Source organism: Oryctolagus cuniculus, chromosome 17 (assembly GCF_964237555.1).
Source record: "Oryctolagus cuniculus chromosome 17, mOryCun1.1, whole genome shotgun sequence".
NCBI lineage: Eukaryota > Metazoa > Chordata > Mammalia > Lagomorpha > Leporidae > Oryctolagus > Oryctolagus cuniculus.
Genome location: NC_091448.1, coordinates 24,987,793 through 25,009,067, shown reverse-complemented (window position 1 = coordinate 25,009,067; position 21,275 = coordinate 24,987,793). Strand labels below are relative to the sequence as shown.

Sequence of the window (21,275 nt, the reverse complement as noted above, 5' to 3'; positions counted from 1 at the left end):
CGGAGACCGCTACTCAGAGCCCAGACACACTGAGGGGCTGCACGGAGGGCTGGGCCACGGACGGGGAGCCCCGAGGGCGCCAGGGCACAGCAGCCCACAGAGAGGGGGCTCTCACTGCCCCATCCTTCTCGCCCTCCAGTAGGAGTACCAGCCCCAGGCTGTGCTGGGAGCCTGAGTGCCGTCCCTGTTTATGGACTAGGCCCCAGGACGAATGTCGTGGTGGGAATGCCCCCCTCCCACAGGCCCCTCCAAGAGCTTCTGCATGATAGGCCTCTCAGAACATCACCGGGGGATGCCTGGCCACGCCTAAGTCCTGCACCTGCTCTCTGTGCAAAGTGTGCAGGGCCACTCTTCAGGCATCCTGTGACCTAAGTCTTCCACTTCCCCCTTCTCTGGCCAGCACTCTCTCCTGGCTCAGTGGAAAAATTCCAGACTTGTGAATCCATGTTCTTTACCTCCAAGACTCACAGGAAGGGATGGGATTAGAGCAACTTTCTATTTTTTTTTTTTTAAACTTGGTTAGGGTCATGGACCCTTCAAGCATAGGATAAAATCTATGCAATCTCTTGTTATAAAGTATGCAATGCATAGTTTTAAAGCTGCAGTTTCAAGTGGCTTGAAGCTGTCCATGATGGAACCCCAGGTTTGCAGCCCCAGGGTGGACTTGGAGACCTACTGTGTCCCTTCCTCTCCCCCATGCACCCACCCCGGGTGCACGTGAATCCGGAAGTGGACAGAGCTGGGTCCCCATGGGCTGTGTGTTTGATTTCCTCCTTCCCAGCCCTTCCAGCCATTGTCGCTAGTGTCCTGCATCCCAGACTTGCTCTTGAGTGTCAGAGATTTAAAGAAAAACGAGCCAGATGGCAGCTCCCACCCGAAGGCTTCCAGGAGGAAAGCTGGCCCTGCTCCCCACAAGTCCGCACCTACACGGCACTACAGCTCCGTACCTGACCTGAGGAATTCAAGTCTCAGCTGCTCAGGGCTGGAGCTCCATAAACCCAGCTCCAGAACCAAGAAGGCCAAGTCTACCTCTGCTGTGTGCATTTTCCCTGGCGCTGGAGTAAGTGGAGGGCCAGGCTCCGGGAGGGGATGATAAGGGTCTTGGTTTCTGGTCCCTTCTGTGGCCCTTTGAGTAAGACCCTGTAGCTCCCATGTGTGGTACCCAAGTTATGGAATGGTTTACCTGCCAGGAGGTCAGGTCTGGGACAGCCTACTCCCCTTCCCCAAAAGGGTGAGAGGTCTCCCATCTGCTTCTTCATTCCCCAAATGCTGGCAACATCTGGGTCTGAAACCATGGACCAGACTGAAGCCATGGACCAGGTCCAAAACCCAGGAACTCCAGTATGGGATGCTGGCATCCTCAGCAGTGCCAAGTGCTCATCCCCGGGACAGCTGTAGAAAGGCCATCATATGCAGCCCCTCTCCTTAGGCAGGTCACCCCCGCAGTGCTTTCCCAGGGCTGCTGGTGCCACCAACCCGGTGACTTCAGACAACACAATTTACTGCCTCCCAGTTAAGGCTGGGAGCTGAAGGGGGTGTGAGCAGGGCCACCGTCCATCTGAAGGCTCCAGAGGGAGGATCCTTCCTTGGCTTTTGCTGGGTTCTCATGGCTGCTGGCATCCCTTGGGGTTCCTTGGTCTGTATCAATGTAACCCCAGACTCTACTTCTGTTGTAACATGGACTCAGCCATTTGGGGAGTGAAACAGAGGATCTCTCTCTCCATCTCTCTTTTTGTCTCTCTGCATTTCAGATAAGTAAATCTTTGTTTATTTTTAAAGATTTGTTTTATTTATTTGAAAGGCAGAGTTAGAGAGAGAGAGACAGAGATATCTTCCATATGCTGGTTTACTCCCCAAATGGCCACAATGGCCAAGGCTTGGCCAAGCCCACATTAGCAATGAAGCAGCCGGGACTCAAAGCAGTACTCCTATGGGATACTGGCATTGCAGGCAATAGCTGAACCCACTGTGCCATAATGCCAGCCCCGTGTAACTGGTATTTTTAAAAGAATAGGATGAAACAGAACATAAACTATCAAGTGAGTCACCATTTCTTGTATAGTAACCGTTGTTTTAGAAAGTTTCCTTTTTTTTTTTATTTTGACAGGCAGAGTGGACAGTGAGAGAGAGAGACAGAGAGAAAGGTCTTCCTTTGCCATTGGTTCACCCTCCAATGGCCGCCGCGGCCAGCGCGCTGCGGCCGGTGCACCGTGCTGATCCAGTGGCAGGAACCAGGTACTTATCCTGGTCTTCCATGGGGTGCAGGGCCCAAGCACTTGGGCCATCCTCCACTGCCTTCCCTGGCCGCAGCAGAGAGCTGGCTTGGAAGAGGGGCAACCAGGACAGAATCCGGTGCCTTGACCGGGGCTAGAACCTGGTGTGCCAGACTCCAAGGCGGAGGATTAGCCTAGTGAGCCGCGGCGCCGGCTCCTTTTTTTTTTTTTTTTTTTTTTTTTTAAGATTTATTTATTGATTTGAAAGGCAGAGTAACAGAGAGGCAGAGGCAGAGAGAGAGAGAGAGAGATTCTATCTACTGGTTCACTCCCCAAATGGCTGTAGCAGCCACAGCAGAGAGATGGATAGGAAGTGGAACACCTGGGACTCGAACCAGTGGCATAGGGGATGCTAGCACTGCAGGCAGCAACTTTACCCACCATGCCACAGTGCCAGTCCCTGGAAACTTTCTTCCAGTTGTGTGTGTATATTATGTTGGTTTGTGAAGCACAGTGGGTTTCCTAGCATGGTGTATGGTTAAAAGCTTTGAAAAACATGATGCTATTCTCTGCTACACTTGGACCGTGGGAACTCTCGAAGATTTTATTAATTAAGGAACCAACTTTAGGCTTTGTTCATTTTATCTATGATTTGTTTTCTACTTCATTGATTTCCACTGTATCTTTATTATTTCCTTGTTTCTGTTAACTTTAATCACTTTTTATAGCCTCATAAAGTAGAAAATTAGATTATTTATTTAAAAATAATTTCCCTTTATAATATAAGTGCTTAGCACTATAAATTTCCCTGTAAACAGTAGTTGATTTGGGGGCCAGTGCTGTGGCTTATCAGATAAAGCAGCTGCCTGCAGTACCAGCATCCCATATGGACTCCAGTTCAAATCCCGGCTGCTCCAGCTCATTCCTATGGCCCGGGAAAGCTATGGAAGATGGCCCAAGTCCTTGGGTCTCTGTACTCAAGTGGGAGACCTGGAAAAAGACCCTGGCTCCTGGCTTTGGATTGGCGCAATTCCAGCCATTGTGGCCATGTAGAAAGTGAACCTGTTGATGGAAGATCTCTCTCTCTCTCTCTCTCTCTCTGCCTCTGCCTCTGCCTCTCTGTAACTCTGCCTTTCAAATAAATAAATCAATCTTTAAAAAAAAAAAAAAGTTGATTTGCAGGCCACAAGTTTTCGTACATTACATTTTCACTTCTCATTTGGTTTGAAATACTGTATTTCCCCAGAGCTTTCCTCTTTGACCCATGCCTTATCTAGAAGTGCATTGTTTAACTTTTGAATATTTGGGAATTTTCTAGATATCTTCCTCTTGTGTATCTTATTTAATTCCCTTGTGGTTAGTGCGCATGCTTTGCAAAATTGTGGTCTTTTGCAATTTTATCAGGACTTGTTTTATGGCCCTGCAAGTGTTTTATCTTGGTAAATGTTCCAGGGGTAAATGAAAAGAATGTGTATTCTACTGTGATTGGGTGATTAGTCTCTCTCGAGACAAACAAGGCTGTGCTTTCCTTTTTTTTTTTTTTTTTTTAAATTTATTTTTGTTTGAAAGGCAGACAGAGTGACAGAGATCTTCCCTCCACTGGCTCACTCCCCAGATGCCCACAAGACCCAGGGATAGGCCAGTGGAAGCCAGTAGAGTTCAGGCTGTGTCTCCCACATGGGTGGCAGGAATCTGGGTAGTTGAGCCATCGCCTGCTGCCTCATAGGGTGTGCATTAGGAGGAGAAGCTGGAATCAGAAGGGAGCTGGGCCCAAGTCCCAGGCACTCTGATGTGGGCTGTGAGCTTCGTCTTAGCCACCAAATGTGCCAGACATCCTCCCCATCCTCTGCCTTTTTTTTTTTTTTTAAAGATTTTATTTATTTATTTGAGAGGTAGAATTACAGACAGTGAGTTACAGACAGTGAGAAAGGTCTTCCTTCCGTTGGTTCACCCCCCAAATGGCCACAACACTGGAGCTGCACCAATCCAAAGTCAGGAGCCAGGAGCTTTTTCCGGGTCTCCCACGGGGTGTGCAGGGACCCAATGACTTGAGCCATCTTCTACTGCTTTCCCAGGCCACAGCAGAGAGCTGGACTGGAAGAGGAACATCCAGGACTAGAACTGGCACCCATATGGGATGCAGGTGCCGCAGGCAGAGGATTAACCTACTGCGCCATGGTGCTGGCCCCCCTCTGCCTTTTAATTGGAGTGTTTACCACATTTTTATTTCATATCATCATTAATATGATTGAACTAAAGGCTGAAATTTTGTTTTTGTTTTCAAGTCATCTGCTTTTTTTTTTTTTTTTTAAGGTTTATTTATTTGAAAGGCAGAGCCACAGAGAGAAAGGGAGAGACAAAAGGAGAACCTGCACCCTGTTGCACTCCCCAGAGGCCGCAACAGCTCGAGCTGGGCCAGGCCAAAGCCAGGAGCTCCATTCTGGTCTCCTAAATGGGTGGCAGGGGCCCAAGCACCTGGGCCATCCCCCACTGCCCTTCCAGAGGCTTTAGCAGGGAGCTGGATCAGAAGTGGAACGGGAGGGCCGGAGCTGTGGTGCAGTGGGTTAAGCCTCTGCCTGTGGCACCGGAATCCCATAAAGGTCCCAGTTTGTGCCCTGGCTGCTCCTCTTCCGATCCAGCTCTCCGCTATGGCCTGGGAAAGCAGTAGAAGATGGCCCAAGTGCTTGGGCCCCTGCACCCACATGGAAGACCTGGAAGAAACTCTTGGCTCCTGGCCTCAGATCAGCCCAGCTCCGGCCTTTGCCCTACATTCCTGTTTTCCTGCCTTCTTTTGGGTGAATTGAAAGATTGAATACTTGTTGGTCTTAATTCCTCTATTGCCTTTTTAGTTCTAACTCTTTGCTATTTTTAGTGGTTATTCTAGGGCTTTCAATATTCATCTTCTGCTTATCAGAATTTATGTAGAATAAATGTACTTTAAATATAAGAAGCCTACTCCCTCTTTTGTGCTCACATAGATTAGAAATCCAACAATTCAATGTTATAAATGTTACTTTAAATAATTATAATATTTAAAAGAATTAAGATTAGTAATATTTTTAAAATTAAGCAAAGGGTACATATTTTAAGTTAAATTTTAATCTGAAAATCTCTAGTATTTATTGTAATACACATCTATCTGGTAGTCATAAATTTTCTGGTTTTGTTGATCTAAAATGTCTTTAGCCTTACTTTTTAAAAAAATTATTTATTTATTTGAAAGGCGCAGAGGCAGAGAGAGAGAGAGAGAGAGGTCTTCCATCCGCTGATTCACTCCCCAGAGAGCTGCAACAGCCGGAGCTGCGCTGATCTGAGGCCAGGAGCCAGGAGCTTCTTCCAGGTCTCCCACATGGATGCAGGGCCCCAAGGACTTGGGCCATCTTCTACTGCTTTCACAGGCCATAGCAGAGAACTGGATTGGAAGAGGAGCAGCCGGGGCTTGAACCGGTGCCCATACGGGATGCCAGCCCTGCAGGCGGTGGCTTTACCTGCTACACCACAGCGCCGGCCCCCAGCCTTAATTTTTAAAGATACTTTTGTTGGACCTAGAATTTTGGGTTGACCCCTTTTTTTTTTCCTTTCAGCACATTAAAAATGTTGTTCTATTACCTTTTTTTAAAAAAAAAATTACTCATTTATTTGAAAGGCAGAGTTACAGAGAGAGGGGGGGAGAAACAGAGAGAGAGATCTTCCAACCGCTGGCTTACTCCCCCAGATGGCCAAAACACCAGAGCTAGGCCAATTCAAAGCCAGGATCCAGGAGGTTTCTCCAGGTCTCCTGCGTGGGTGCAGGGACCCAAGCACTTGTGCCATCTTACACTGCTTTCTCAGGCCATAGTAGGGAGTGGATCAGAAATGGAGCAGCTGGGACTCGAACAGGTGCTCATGTTGGGTGCTGTTGCTGCAGGCGGCTGTTTTACCCACTACACCACCCTCCATTCTTCCTCTTTTTTTTTTTTTTTTTAAAGATTTATTTATTTAATTGAAAGGCAGTTACACAAAGGCAGAGGCAGAGATAGAGGGGTCTTCCATCTGCTGGTTCACTCCCCAAATGACCACAGTGGCAGATCTGAGGCCAGGAACCAGGAGCTTCTTCTGGGTTTCCCACACAGGTGGAGGGGCTCAAGCACTTGGGCCATCTTCTGCTACTTTTCCCCAGGCCATAGCAGAGAGTTGGATTGGAAGTGGAACAGCCGAGACTGGAACCAGTGTCCATATGGGTTGCTGGCATTGCAGGCGGAGGCTTTGCCACAGCACCAGCCCCCTTCCGTTACTTTTTAAAGTAAAAAGTCAACTATATTTATAATATTGTTCCCTTTATAAAATATGTCATCTTTGTATTGCAGCAATGACCATGATATGTCTGCATGTGATCTTATTTGTATGTGTACCATTTAGCATTTTTAATATTGCTCGTTTTATAAGTTGACATCTTTTACTAAATTTGAGAAGTTTATGGTCATTGTTAAAATTTTTTTTCTATTTTTTTCCTTCTCCTTCTGAGATTTCAAGAACATATATACTAAGTCACATAATTCCGTCTCACAGACTTTTTTTTTTTATTTGAAAGGCAGAGTTACAGAGAGGCAGAGGTGGGGGGAGGGGTGTCTTCCATCCACTGGTTCACTCTTCAGATGGCCGCAATGGCAAGAGCTGAGCCAATCTGAAGCCAGGATCTAGGGTCTTTTTCTGGGTCTCCCAGGTGGGTGCAGGGGCCCAAGGACTTCGACTGTCTTCTACATCTTCTACAGCTTTCCTAAGCCATAGCAGAGAGCTGGATCAGAAGTGGAGCAGCCGGGACTCAAACTGGCGCCCATATGGGATTCTGGCACTATAGGCAGTGGCTTTTTTTTTTTTTTTTTTTTTTTTTTTTTTTTTTGACAGGCAGAGTAGACAGTGAGAGAGAGAGACAGAGAGAAAGGTCTTCCTTTTTGCTGTTGGTTCACCCTCCAATGGCCGCCGCGGCTAGCGTGCTGTGGCTAGCGCACCGCGCTGATCCGATGGCAGGAGCCAGGAGCTTTTCCTGGTCTCCCATGGGGTGCAGGGCCCAAGCACTTGGGCCATCCTCCACTGCATTCCCTGGCCACAGCAGAGAGCTGGCCTGGAAGAGGGGCAACTGGGACAGAATCCAGCGCCCCAACTGGGACTAGAACCCGGTGTGCCGGCACCGCAAGGTGGAGGATTAGCCTAGTGAGCCGTGGCGCCAGCCTATGTAGGCAGTGGCTTTACCCACTACAGCCCCTCACAGACTCTTCATTCTTAGGTTCTATCCATTTTTCTTTGACTTTGTCTCTTCTGTTCAGATGGCGCAATTCTTTTGCACTATCTTCAAACTCAGTGACTGTTTTGCCGGCTATCAAACCCATTCAGTACATTTTTCATTTGTTGTTATACTTTTGAGCCCTATGGAAGTTTTCCTCAGTTCTTTTTTATAGTTTCTGTTTCCTGGGGCCGGCATTGTGGTGCGGTGGGTTAAGCCACTGCCTGAAATGCTCGCATCCCATATCAGAGTCCTGGTTCCAGTCCCATCTGCTCCGCTGTCAATCCAGCTCCCTGTTAATGTGCCTGGGAAAGCAGCAGATGATGGCCCAAGTGCGTGGTCCCTGTCACCCATGTGGGAGACCCAGATGGAGCTCCAGGCTCCTGGCTTCAGCCTGGCCCAGCCCCAGCCATTGCAGCCATCCAGGAAATGAAGGTCTCTCTTTCTCTGTCTCTTCCTCTCTCTGTCCCTCTGCCTTTCAAATAAATAAAATAAATAAATCTTTAAGAAATATGTATAGTTTCTGTTTCTCTGCATAGATTCTCATCATTTTATTTTCTCATATATGTGTGAAGCTGTCACTACAATCCATTTCCAGGGCTTTTCATCCCGAACAGAAACTCCGCACCCATTAACATGACTTTCCATTCTCCCCTCCCAGATCCCCTGGCAACTTCCATTCTAGTTTCTGTCCCGTGGATGGAACTCTGGGGGCCTTATATTCAGTGACGTCATATCGCATTTGTCCTTCTGTGTCTGGTTTCCTTCATGGTGTAGCCCAGGTCAGAATTTCCTTCCTTTCGAAGGCTGAATCACACTCCATCGCACATGCAGACCACACTGGTTTCTCCTTTTGACTGTCGGCGGGTACCTGGGTCGGCTTTTGTGAGTAATGGCCCTGTGAACGCTGGTGCTCCTGGCTTTCTGAGCGAGTCCGTAGCAGCAGAATTGCTAGGACACAGGGTGTTTGTAATATTATTTCCCCAGGTCTCTCTAGATGGCTGGGTCTGCTTTCTCAGCAGCCGAGGGTTCCTATATTCCTAAGTGCTCAGCAACACTGGCGGTATCTCTCACCTTTGCCAGAAAATAATACCTATTTTCTGATTTTACTGTTTTTATTATTTTTTATTTGAGAGGCAGACAGACACACACACACACATGAACACATACCCCTCCCGTTTCTTTGTTCAATCGTCAAACGCCCACAGCAGCAGAGTTGGGCCAGGCTAACGCCAGGAGCCAGAACTCCATGTGGGTCTCGCATGTGAGTGGCGGGGGCTCAACCACTTAGGTCATCACCTCTGGCTCTCTGGATCTGCACGGCCAGGAATCTGGAGTCAGGAGCCCGAGCTGGGGATCACAAACCCGGACATTTGGATGTGGGACACAGGTATCTTAATTGCCAGGCTAAATGCCAACTTCCAGTACCTGATTACCGATCTCTGGTATTTACAATCTTCCTCATGTTTAAAGAGCTTTAGAGGAAGCATCGTCTGCCCTAGTGTGTAACCAACACATGGTCAGGAAACTATTCTCTCTCTCTCTTTTTTAATTAATTTATTTATTTGAAAGGCAAAGTATGGACACAGAGAGAGAGACACACACAGAGAGATCTTCCATCCACTTGTTCGTTCCCTGGATGGCCACAATGGCTGGAGCTAAGCCAATCTGAAGCCAGGAGCCAGGAGCTTCTTCCAGGTCTCCCACATGGGTGCAGGACTGAAACCCTTGAGCCATCTTCCACTGCTTTCCCAGGCCATCAGCAGAGAGCTGGATCAGAAGAAGAGCAGCTGGGACACGAACCGGCACCCATATGGGCTGCTGGCGCTGCAGGCAGAGGCTTAGCTCACTACGCCACTGTGCCGGACCCCAGTCAGGAAACTATTGTAACCCAAATCTTTCTAGCTGTTGAGGGACCCAGCTTTTAACTGAGCGCTGTAACCATTTCTGTTTGTTTTCGTGAAGAACAGTGCAGGAAGCCTTTTACTTTCCGCAGTCTCAGTTTGGACTCTGTTCTCTCCCAGCCTTTAGCCTCTGTAGAATCCTCCCCAGAATCTACCACCCCAGTCTCGGCCTCCTCAGAGTCTCCGCCAAACCCGACCCTGAGCACCAGCTCTGAGCGCAGCAGCCCAGGCACGGTCAGGCTGGTCTCCTTTCAAAAATGCAAGCTGCAGCAGATCCCCCGGCCGCCCACCTGGGAGAAGATAGCAAAACCTGCTCCCATGACAAAATGCCACAGCTTCTCGGAGAGCCTGAGCCCAAGCTGGATGTGGCCGAAGAATGACAGGGAGAGATGGCACCTGATGTCAGAGCTATTCCCCAGGGCCCATCAGCCGAGGAAGACGCACTCCTTGTGCCTGTCACACTACAACCCCAAGATGGTGCTGGGTGCCCGGTTGCGTGAGTGCTGGCGCATACACGGAGGGACCAGGGGCTTAGAGGAGAGAAGAACCAAAAGGTCTAGGCCTCATCACAGTCCCTGCCCTCAGGGAGACCCCAGTCTGCCGGTGGAGGTGTAGTCTGAGCCCTTCAGGTGTCTCTAGTCTGAATCGGAAGAAAAGTTCTTACCAGGTGATGGGAAAGAGAAAGTCTGGAGGGAGCAGTGGCTGGTGCTGGTTCGGAGAGACCCAGCCGATTTCAGGCCATTGAGCCCCTGGTGGGAGGTGGCCTCTGCCAGGAATCTGGGGGGGGGGGGTGTCAGCAGCACACTCTGGTGATGCCGGTGACTTTGCCTTTCCAGAACGCCCCTCCCTGCCTAGGGAATGCCGCTCGGGCGGCCGCAGCTCTGGCAAGAAGAGGCGGCCACAACAGCCGGACGTCGCTGCCCTCCTCCTCCTGCAGAGCCCTCGCCACCAGGGGGCATCACCAAAAGACCTCCTGGTGGTGTCCACTCCAGCTCGACTGGACCCGAGGCCTGGCGGAAGCCGTACAGGTGCTGCGAGGGACCCGTGCACGCCGGACCGGGAAGCATACGGTCACTGCCTGATCTCTGGCCCACAAGGATGCGACAGGAACTAGGTAGGCCGTCCCATGTGTGGCCAGGGCACTCTGCCTCTCGGGAAGTGTTGAGGAATGTGGGAGGATGGGTAGAGGCTCGAAGACACCCAGGGAAGTAGGCAACTCGGATGCATCTCAGTGAAAGTATGAGCCCGTGCCGTGCGTGTTTCTGCTAGGACTCATCCACTCCCACCGCAAGGCACCCTTTGCCTTGCCTTCCTTTTAAGGCTAAACACTGAGACCACCGTAAATACAGGTCCCAGAAGTAGAACCGTGGTTGATTTTCACATCTACCTAACTTAGGCAGGGGTCACCTGCCCCAAAGGCTGGCCCTGTTTAGGAACGTACTGAAGGGGACACAGCAACAGCACAGGGCAGCCCGAGATAGACTGGAACCAGAGACTGGAGAAGCTTTGATTCCACAGCAGGGAAGGGCCAAGGACGTGGGAAGAAGCCCCCTACAGGCAAGTACAAAAATCTGGAGCTCCCAAGGTCACACTGCATGGAGCAGGGGGCTCTGTGCTGCTCCGGTGCCCATGGGTGGCTGCCCACCGAGTCATCTCCCTCACCCTTGCCACCTGAAGCAGGCTGTGACCAGACACCACCCCCGGGGCCCTGGTGACCAGCAGGACAGCCTGTGGGCAATTATCAGCCCCAGGGCATCTCCTGGGGGGCTTGTTAAAATGCATGTGCCAGGGCCTACTCCCAGAAATTCTGCTGCAGTAGCGTGGGGGCCCAGGAATCTGCATTTTAGGAAGCTCTCGTAGTGCCCTCAGCACCCTCAGAGAAGAGCTGGATCCCAGGTCTCCCAAAGTTCCCTGGTGGTAGGAGTGATGTGGGCGACCTTGTGAAACTGACTGCTTCCCAGGCCACACCCCTGGAGATGCTGACATGAGGGGGCCTTGGGAACCCATCGTTGGACCGGTGTCTCGGATGCGGATAGGAAGGACCATCTCACATTCACACCCAGGCCCTCTGTTACTGGAACAACACTCCCTGAGCGCCCCGCAGCCCCGCCCCACCCCCGCTGTCTCCAGCGCAAGGTTCATACTTTTCTGGTCCTGGGATTTTCAGTAAAGACAGCCGCTTACTCTTACTGATGTCCCTCCTATTTAAAGAAAGAAAAAAAGAGTGATGTGTTGGATTATAATAAGCATTTTACTCTGTAGGACTGTTAGAATGAAATGAGAATAATCCAAAGCCACACGAAGAAGAGAGGAGATAATTAGGGTATGACGAAGGGCTTCCTGCGCTGACCTTTGAGTATGGCCCTGAACCCTAACAGAAAAGGCCAATCCGGCATTCTTTGTCCTTTTAATCCCATGAGAGACTCCCTTAAAGCATGAACTCTGTCTCCACCATCAGATTGGGGTCTCCCTGAGGGCAGGGGCTGCGTCCCATCCCACAGCTGGGGCTCTCCAAAGATGAGGCCTGGTCCTGTCAGTCCCTCTGTCCCCTAAGGCCCTGATCCATCCCTGTATGCTCCAGCACTCACGTGACAGGCACCCAGCCCCAGCTGGGGGGGTAGTGAGCTGGGCACCAGGATGCTTCCTCCTCAGCTGACCCCCGGGGAACAGCTCGGACATCAGGCGCGGCTTCTCCCTGTTGTTCTTTTTGTTGTTGTTGTTGTCCTTTTCTGTTCTCTTCTTTTTTTTCCTTTCTTTTTCAAAGATTTAATTATTTGTTTGAAAGGCAGAGTTTACAGAAGAGGGAGATACAAATAAAGTGAGATATTCCATCCTTTGGTTCACTCCCCAAATGGCCACAATGGCCAGGGCTGGGCCATGCCAAAGCCAGGAGCCAGGAGCTTTATTTGGGTCTCCCATGTGGGTGCAGGGGCCCAAATACTTGGGACATCTCCCACTGCTTTCCCAGGCCATTAGCAGGGAGCCTGATGGAAAGTGGAGCAGCAGGACTCAAACGGGTGCCCATATGGGATGCCAGCACTGCAGGTGGCGGCCTTACCCACTAAGCCACAGCGTCGGCCCCTACAAAGCTGTTTCTGCAGGTAGCAAAGATGATGGGACCACACAAGCCCTCCTGGAATCCAGTATGGTGATCACTGGACCTCCTCAACCAGCTTCTAAAACTTCTCTCCAGACCATAAAGGACTGACACAGGAGAAAGAAAACTCAGAGTGGGGATCACATCCAGGAGAATGGGCACCTGTCACACGTGGCTTCGCGGCTGGGGCAGGATGCTGGGCGAGAGTGGGGCTGTGCATACGAAAGAATCACTGAGTGGAAGAAGCCATGAGCTGCGCAGAGGCCCAGGCAGGCTCCCAGAGGCCGGCGAGGCAGGTGCCACCACCGCTCCCTCCCCCAGCTTTGCAGATGAAGAAACTGAGGTCTAAGGATGTCCAAGGACCCGCCCAGCCTTACACAAGGGATGGACTTGGGACAAACAGCCCAGGCTCCCTCCTCCTCCGTACCCCTTTGCGTGAACTTAGAGCCCTGACAGGGTCCTCTGTGTTTTCGGTGCACTTTCAGTGTGGACTGGCCGCCAAGCACAGGGTGTTGTAAGTCTGCACAGCAGCTGAGTCCTAGGGGTTAAGTGATTTCGTAGAGTTTTAAAGATGATTAAAGCCTTGTCCAGTAGGGTGCCTGGCTTGCCAGCTCCAGGATAATGATGCTAAAGATGAGGCTACATGGGTCCAGCACTGTGGCTTAATGGGTAAAGCTGCCACCTGCAGTGCAGGCATCCCATATGGGTGCTGGTTCGAGACCTGGCTGCTCCACTTCCAATCCAGCTCTCTGCTATGGCCTGGGAAAGCAGTAGAAGATGGCCCAAGTCCTTGGGCCTCTGCACCAGCGTGGGAGACTTGGAAGAAGCTCCTGGTTCCTGGCTTCGGATCAGCTCAGCTCCAGCTGTTGTAGCCATTTGGGGAGTGAACCAGCGGATGAAAGACCCCCCCCCCCCGCCTTTCTGTAACTCTGCCTTTCAAATAAATAAATAAATCTTATAAAAAAAAAAGGGATGAGGATACTGGGGTTGTGGGGATGAGCCCCACGTGCCTGGACCACGACACACTGGCCTGCGGTGCACTGCAAGCTTTGCAGACGTTACCGCAGTCAGGCCACTGCATTCTCTGTGCTCAGATAGGGAAACCAAGGCTCCGAGAGGTGGGGGAACCTCGCTTCTTTGCCGCTTCCACCCATTCTCTCAAGCCAGCCGTCCTGGCTGCCCTTCACTGATGCACGTCAAGTGTTCGGGGTGATGAGGCCCGGAGATGAATGTTGGGAAGGTCAAATGAGTTTCTAGTGCCTGCGGATGGGACTCGCCCCAGAACCTCCTGGCCCACAAGACAGCGAGGGGGATGGGGATGATGATGCTTTAACTGACTACTGTCCTGGAGGCCATTTTAAAGGGGAATCTTTCAAAAATCTTTCTGTTTTCTAGAATCTGGATTGCTGCCATTATTTCCATTCCTACCTCCTACTGCTAGGAAGTGATCGCTGTCTCCCCACAACGTCTCTGGCATCCACTGGAAGTCTCATTGCCTCATCTAGATACCCCGGTCTGATAAATCCCTCCCACTAGCACCACTGAGGCCGACAGTCTTGCCTTTGCTTAGCTTACTGTGCTATGGGCCTGTGACTTCCACGGCCCGATGGGTGCTGCCCCAGGACTCACTCCAGTTGCCCTACCAGTGGTCCTCCCACAGTGCCATCCTCCAGGGCACTGCCCCAGGTAGAGCAACCTGCAGGGAGACGCGTTTCAGAGAAGGACTCGGCACTCCAAGGAGCCGGAGTCCTCCGTCCGCCACCTGGCCTGTGCCAGTTGGTCCTCATCTCTCAAGATAAAGGACAAGGCTGGGCATGACGGAGAACTCAGGGCCCTGAGTTAGGAGAACTGGGGCAGCTGCAACATCACCACATACCAGTCAGACGCCCTTCCCGCTCTGGCCAGCCCTGAGAGCCACCGCTGCTACCTCGGAGCCCACATGTCCCAGCCCGACTCAGCCTCGTCGGTGAAGTCAGAGGGGAGGTGTCAGCAGCCAGCCTACAGAAATGCGGCCCCTTCCCTTCTGGTGCACATCAGTGCAATGAGTGACCGTGTTCAATGTCAGCAGCAGGGGCCTGACTCGGGGAGAGTGGGGTGGGGGTGGGGGAGATCGTTCTGACACCCCCAAGAAGGGAGCTCCAGATCCATTGGAAAGTCATCAGGAGACGTTTTGCAGAATTTCTGGGGGACAGATGGCCTGCAGTGAACCCTGCCCTTCTTCCTGAGCCTGGGCCACCCTTCGTCCGAGCCTGGGCTGGCCCTCTCCAGAGCACTGTGGCTCCTCTGCCTCTGCCCAGTGCCAGGCCTGAGAGACTCCAGGGATCACATTGCACCAATCCTGCCAGGTCCCTCTCTCTGCTCTCTAGGAACATGACCTAGGACTTTTGCTTCCCTAGCTCACCCTGTGTTGCATCCTTGGTGAGAGTTTTGGTGGGGGAGGGTGGAGCAGGCATGGAGGAAGATAAGCACCTGTCTCGCAGCGCATTGACACAACTTTGCCTTGTGGGTTCCCAGAACCAGGAATTTCTAGCCTCAAGGATGTCAGAGGATTCTGGGATACTTGAACCCCAGAATACCTCTCAGTCAACAGCCTTTTGTCATCCAGGGTATTAAATGGAGAGGTGGGACTTGAGTCTCTTGTGTCTGGCTGTGAACACACACATACATGCACACACGTGTGCACATTTCTGGGCCTGGTCTTAAGGATTCTTGGTATAGGGGTCTTTTCAATAAGTCAAGGCCGGCTTGGATGGCAGAAGATGAAGGCCTTGGTTAGCACAAGCAGACAAGTGAAAGGTCAGGTTTCACCCGCACTCATCAGTCCCTTCCTGATGCTCAGAGCAGACCGCCCCAGGCCAGTCTTCCCCCTGTGGTTACCATTTGCCATAGATGATAGCCTGGCCCAAGACAAAATATAAGACTTGCTGGTACAGGGATTCCTCAAAGCTCTCCATCTCTCTCCATCTCTTCCGTTTTCTCCCTCCTCACCAGCGCCAGCCAGTCAAGGGTTGTGCGCTGATACAAAGGTGTGCATGGAGCAGGGGTTAAGTCGCTGCTCGCAGTGACCACATCCCACATCACCTGCTGTCTCCCAGGATCTGCTTTAGCGGGAAACTAGAACCAGGAACCGGGAACTCTTGATGTGAGATGCAGGTGTCCTATCCAGATGTTTACTCTCTGGGCTAAGCACCTGCCCCATAAATGGGATTTTAATTTTTTTAAAAAAATATTTTTTTAATCTGCCATCTGCTGGTTCACTCCCCCAAATGCCAGCAACAGCCAGGATGCAGTTGGGAACCAGAACTCGGTCCAAGTCTCACGTGAGTGGCAGGGACTCCTTGAGCCATCACCTGCTGCCTTCTAGAGTGTCATTAGCAAGAATACAAACACCCACCCTTGTATACAGAATTTTAAGAAGTAATATGAGGGGCAGGTGTTATGGCACAGCAGGTTAAGCCACTGCTTGGAATGCCCACATCCCATATCAGACTGCAGGTTCCAATTTTAGCTACTTTGTTTCAGACCTAACTCCCTGTTAACGTGTCTGTCCCCATGTGGGAGACCCAGATAGAATTCTTGGCTCCTGGCTTCACCCTGGCCCAGCCCTGGCTGTTGTAGGCATTTGGGGAATGAACGAATAGGTGGGAAATTCTCTCTTTCTAACTCTGCCTTTCTAATAAATAGTTTTTAAAAATGATAAACAATAAAAGCCGCCCCCAAGGGGAACTGATGCACAGCAAAGTTTAGGAGCTATTTATCCGGCTCCTCCACCCTGGACACCCTGCAACCCTCCTCAAACAGACCAGTAACTCTTGCTAGTCTTAAATGGGTGATTTCAGATGCCAGGGCTCCTCCCACTCTGGCGGGCAGATTGGCAGCTGTTCCAAGCGCCCTCCCCCGACCCTCGCGGTCTGATTACAGGAGCCGAGCCGAATGTAATCATTCACAACCTCCGTCTTTACAGCTGGCATGTCACTTAGCTTAATTACAGCACACAGAAGCATTTCAACTCGAGGAATCTAAAAAAAGCAATAAAATGGCTTTTGCAAATTGTTAGGAAGGCGATGAAGACCTTGAAACTGCAATTTAGTAAGCGTTGCTTTCAATTATTTTTGTGTTCTCCAGCCGTGACTCCTAAGTTATTAACTAGCAGCCTTGGAAAGCCGAGCAGGCAAAGTGCCCTGTGCTTCGTGTGCAGGGTGCTTCCCGTCTCTGGCACAGGCACTGTGCTGGGTGGTGGCTGGGGGCTCTGGGAGTCGCCTGGGGGTGCGAGTGGAGGAGACTTTTTCCAGGATGTATTGTTCTCACGACCACCGGCTAATCCTGCTCCCACCACCGTGGTCCCAAACCGTGGGCTCTGATTTGATTCCTCTGGGGTGACTTTCAGCAAGAGATCCGCTCTCCCTGCACTCCCCAGCACCCACTGCTATCCCCAGAAAGCAGGAGGAAAAAAATGTGGGGGAGCAAAGCGAAGCCTGTCAGGGACTAGGATTGACCCCTGCTTTCTCTGGCTCGTTGCTTCTGCTAGCCTTCTTCCTGATTCCTCTTACATAGGAGGCATGTACTCCCGGGGCAGCCATTTTAAAGAGAAAGCCTGTGGAGCCCCCCCACCTCGCCCTGCTTTTGCAAGCCAAGCCTAGGATGGCGGTGATAATTACACGGGACCCCATCCTCCTGAGACAGGGGCGGAAGCAGCAGGAAGTCAGCAGGAGCGAGCAGCATGGAGACAGCTTCCTTTGGCCGGGAGCAACATTGGCTGGCCTCATCACTGGCAGCAAAATGCCAGCTGCCTGGGCTGCCATGCCAGGGCGGGAGAGCAAACACCAAAATCCTGTTGGCAAAGCCAGCGAGACCATCGCAAGGCAGCCAAAGCAAACAGGGGCTAAGATAGGCCCCTGTAATGGATTCTCACTTCCCCTTGGAACTGGCGGAGGGGAGACCGAGCCAGCCAAGCCCATGTGCCGGGGCACCCAGTAGCCAGGCTGAGGCCCAAGCTGGACCCCTGCCCTCCCCGCTGTGGTCTCCTTTCGGTTTGGCCCAGGCCAAAGAAAGGCTGACATTGATAAAGCATTTTAATATACATTATTTTGTTCACCTTTCACAGCAGTCCCGTGAGATCACTGCTATCCCCATCTTACAGACGTGGAAAATGAGGCTTGGGGACATCAGGGACACAGAGCCAAGTCTTAGTCTCCAGTCTCTGATTCAGTGTCTGTTGCGTTTCTCATTCCCTCCAACCTTCCATCTCTGCACCCCAAATACTCCCTCACCCCTGTCAATCCCCAGTCCCTGCATGGGCGGAGTTCCCACAGTCAAAACTGAACTGAACTTCTCATTTTTCAGCTACGAAGCCGAAACCCAACAGAGAGAGGGGAGCAGCCACTTTCATTTGAAAACCAGGAAACAGCTATGGACACCTCGAATTCTACCAAACCCACCAACACAGCGGGGAAAATGAGAATATATTGAATATATTTACAGACATTTTTGATTATGTGGGTACTTCAAGAGTCCTCCCCCACCACACCTTCATTTAAACACGAGGAATCTGGTCTCCTGAGATCATACAGTTGCAGCTGGACACAGCCTGAAGAGATCCCTTGTGAGCCGCAGCCCCTCGGGGCTTCCAGAGCCCAAGGCACCTGCGGATATTTGTACCCCCTGGGGCCTGCTGGGAAATTTACATTTCCTGCAAGATGCACAGTGAGGGTGATATTGTCTAGTGGCAGGACAGCGCTCCTGCTGAGAGAGGAAAAACCAGCAGATAGGATGCTGCCTTCCGGTCTCGGTCTCCACTTCTCAGCAGAGTTTCTGAGTTCTTGGAATCAGCTCTCAAACGCTGTGTTTGAAGAGCAAGATGGACGGGAGAAGGAAGGAGGGATCACCTTTGTTTTTTCCCCAGAGTTTTCATTTGTTCTGCTTCCAAAGAGCCTGCAGGGGCTCCCCCCCCCCCGACCCCGGAGGTGGAGAGTGGAGTGGAGCGCGGCCTGCATTTCCCTTCGCGGCAGGTGGAGTGGGAGTGGGGTCTCCGAGAGAGATTCAGGCTTGAACGCACAGAGAAGTCAACACCGCCCCGGCCCAGGCGCATTCCCTAAAGACCTGAAGGGGAACGGCTGATCCCTGTACTGAGAGCCTCTCCCGCCTCGGCGGACCACGATCTTGGGCCAGCGGCTACTTCCGGAGCGCTTCCCCGTGCTGCGCCTCGCTGGCTGGAGCGGATCCCGGCTCGGGCGCCAGGACCCGCAGACAGCGCCGGCCAAAGGCCTCCCGGCCAAGTCGCGGCTTCGCCCCAGCGGGGTCTCAGAGGGATCTGTTCCAGGCTGGAAGAAGTACTCAGGGCGGGCCAGGACAGCCGTTTCCAAGCGGTTCCCTCTCGCTCCTTGCCGGCTTCGCCCAAGCAGCTTCCGCTCTGATGCCCCTTTAAGGCGCAGAAGTGAGGTCGCTTCCGGTGGGAGCGAGACACGGGCTTCCTGCGGATCCCCCTGAGATGCGCGACTCAGCTGCTTACGTGGCGCACGGGCCGTGCAAGCGCTGGGCAAAACCCCTTCCCGAGTGCGTTATCCCCAGCCCCGCCTCATGAGGGGCATAGGAGCCCCACTTACTAATGAGAAAGCAGGATCCCAGAGGCTGCGACGCGCTGCGCCGCGTGTGGCAGGCCAGAGGACAGGGTCATGTCAGCGACTCCAAAGCCACCGGGGCCTCCGTGCCCAACCACGGCTGCTTGGCCTTCCTCTATGTGTGTAGAATTCATTTCCAGCGTGGAGATCAGTGTGCAGCCACACGGTGGGGGGGGGGGGGGGACAGAGCCGCGTGTGCCAGCGTGGTCACCTCCATTCTGACCTTGCTCCCGCACAATGGGCATCCACGAATTGCCCCTAGCCCCTCTTTCTTCGCCCCCTCCCACTCCCGCCACTATGACCAGTCCCCTCCACCCACCCACCCCCACCACCAAAACCATTCTGTAGAATCTTGGAAAAAGCATCCAAGGATGCTAATTCTTTGGCCTCAAGCTGGGAGCACCATTGCCCCCTTGGAAGACCCTCTGCTTTCATGGCAGGAGACAGGGAGGTTTTCTGAACGTCCCCTCCTCTCCAAATCACTCCCTCTCTCGACTTTCTCGTCCCACCAGTTTCCAAAGTGCAGAGGATGTTTACCCGATGAGTGAGGCCGGCATGGTGCTGAGGTCAAAGCCTGATTCACCGCAGGGAGCCACCGCGCCCAGCCCCCTCCTCGCGGCCCTGAGTTTAGCAGAGGCGAGAAGATGGAGTCTTGGAAGCCCCACCCTGCAGGGCCAAGAAGCGCCTCCCAGGCCCCCAGGCATCCCTGCTGCCACCGGGCCTGGATGTGCTAAACCAAAGGGGCCCTGGGTGCTCTCCCACCTCCCCGTTCTTGCCAAGGAGTGAGGTTGAGGGCTGAGAAGGTGGTGTTTCCGGAAACCCGCTCACCCTATCCCTAACCCAAGAACCTGCCTGGGGCATTCCCTGCCCTGTGACTGCCCCCAAACCAGGCTGAGTGACTTTTCTGGACTCTCAGGGTGGGGGAGCCAGGAGAGAACTTGCTACATCTCGCCAGCCAGGCATGGGGGCTCCAGGGGTTGGGAGCCAGCCCCAGGATGGAGGGAAAAAGGAGAGGTAGCAGCCTCCCTCTCTTACTATCTGTGACCTCCAAGAATCATCCCTCCCCATGACCCCAAGGGGATTAATATTTCACCATCCACCCCTTCCTCTCTTTCCTTCCCCCTGGGGGCACTGAAAAGGCTCCCGCTGAAAAGGCGGCAGTGGGGGGCGGCAGCTGCCACACTGTGTCCCTGCTGGCCCTGCTGCAGCCCCTCCTCACCTGCACCGCCACCCTGGCTGGCTGGCGGCTGCAGGAGCCGTCACCTCGGCCTTTGCTTGACCCTGGCGCACTGATAAGTCCCCAGACGGCCAAACATCGTTAACTTCTTTGCTTTTCTAGACTTCTCTGCCTGTCCTTTCCCCGACCTCTGGGCTGGGGTCTCCTGGGGGCGTGCCTGTATGTCCCTAGGCAGCTACACTGCACTAAGCCTCAGTTCTGCTTTTTGCCATACACCTCTCCACTTCCCCGAAGCCCTAACCCCCACTTCCACCTCCTCCTTTTGGCTCTGACCAGGGAGCCGACTTTTGGAGGCACCCATTTGGTCTCAGAATGCCCTCACCCTCTACCCTGCCTCCACCGACTTTGACCAAGCGGGCACTGCTTCCAGTGGGTTCCAGGAAACAGTCAAAGAGAGAGAAGGGGAAATTGATGTCGGAGAATGTCAAGAGTGCCTTTAGACATTGAGGCTTAAAATCTCCCCCACGCCAGCTCAATCCTAAGGAAGAGGAAGCCAGGACTGGCCTGTCCACGCAGACCGAAGCCCAAGTCCAGTCCTCAACTTCTCATCTCCCTTTGCTTTTTAAGCTCTTGCTCACAAACAAATGGAGAGCAGAGAAAGGAGAGAGCGTCTACACTGAATTGCCAGGAAACATCAGGACGGCTCCAGTTTCCCCATGGTATCTGGAGTGTAGACGAAGCTTGCGTGGGTCAGGCCCCAGGCTTGCAGATCAAATGTCCAGGGTGGAGGGAGCCACCGCTAGAAGTCTGGTCTTCCCATCCCTCCCGTGGCCACTGGTTCCGGCTTCAGCTCCTTTCCCAGCTCTCTTCCCTCCACTCTTTCTCCCAGGCAAGGGAAGCCTCCTGGGAGAGACTCCCTTGGGAGACAGGCTCTGCCCAGAAAGGCAGGGTATGGCCACGGGAAGTGGCACTCACAAGGGACTGCAGGAAGGACCGGGGTGGGGGGG

The 21,275-nt window shown here is 52.5% G+C and overlaps 1 protein-coding gene across 6 annotated transcripts in view; it reads left to right on the top strand.

Moving 5' to 3' along the window:
• TTLL6 (tubulin tyrosine ligase like 6) overlaps positions 1 to 19,226 on the top strand; it is a 41,532-nt gene extending 22,306 nt beyond the window's left edge. For 4 of the 6 annotated variants that reach the window (XM_070060023.1, XM_051825577.2, XM_051825576.2 and 1 more), the window contains 4 exons: positions 782 to 1,060; positions 9,498 to 9,873; positions 10,214 to 10,491; positions 17,818 to 19,226. In XM_070060023.1, coding sequence (XP_069916124.1) covers positions 782 to 1,060; positions 9,498 to 9,873; positions 10,214 to 10,491 — 933 coding nt within the window. In that variant the 3' untranslated portion in view covers positions 17,818 to 19,226. Of the gene's footprint in view, positions 1 to 781; positions 1,061 to 5,436; positions 7,050 to 9,497; positions 9,874 to 10,213; positions 10,492 to 13,869; positions 15,616 to 17,817 lie in introns of those variants that run through there. The other 2 variants (XM_008271341.4, XM_051825575.2) reach the window with 2 other exon arrangements.
• Positions 19,227 to 21,275: the final 2,049 nt, after the last annotated feature.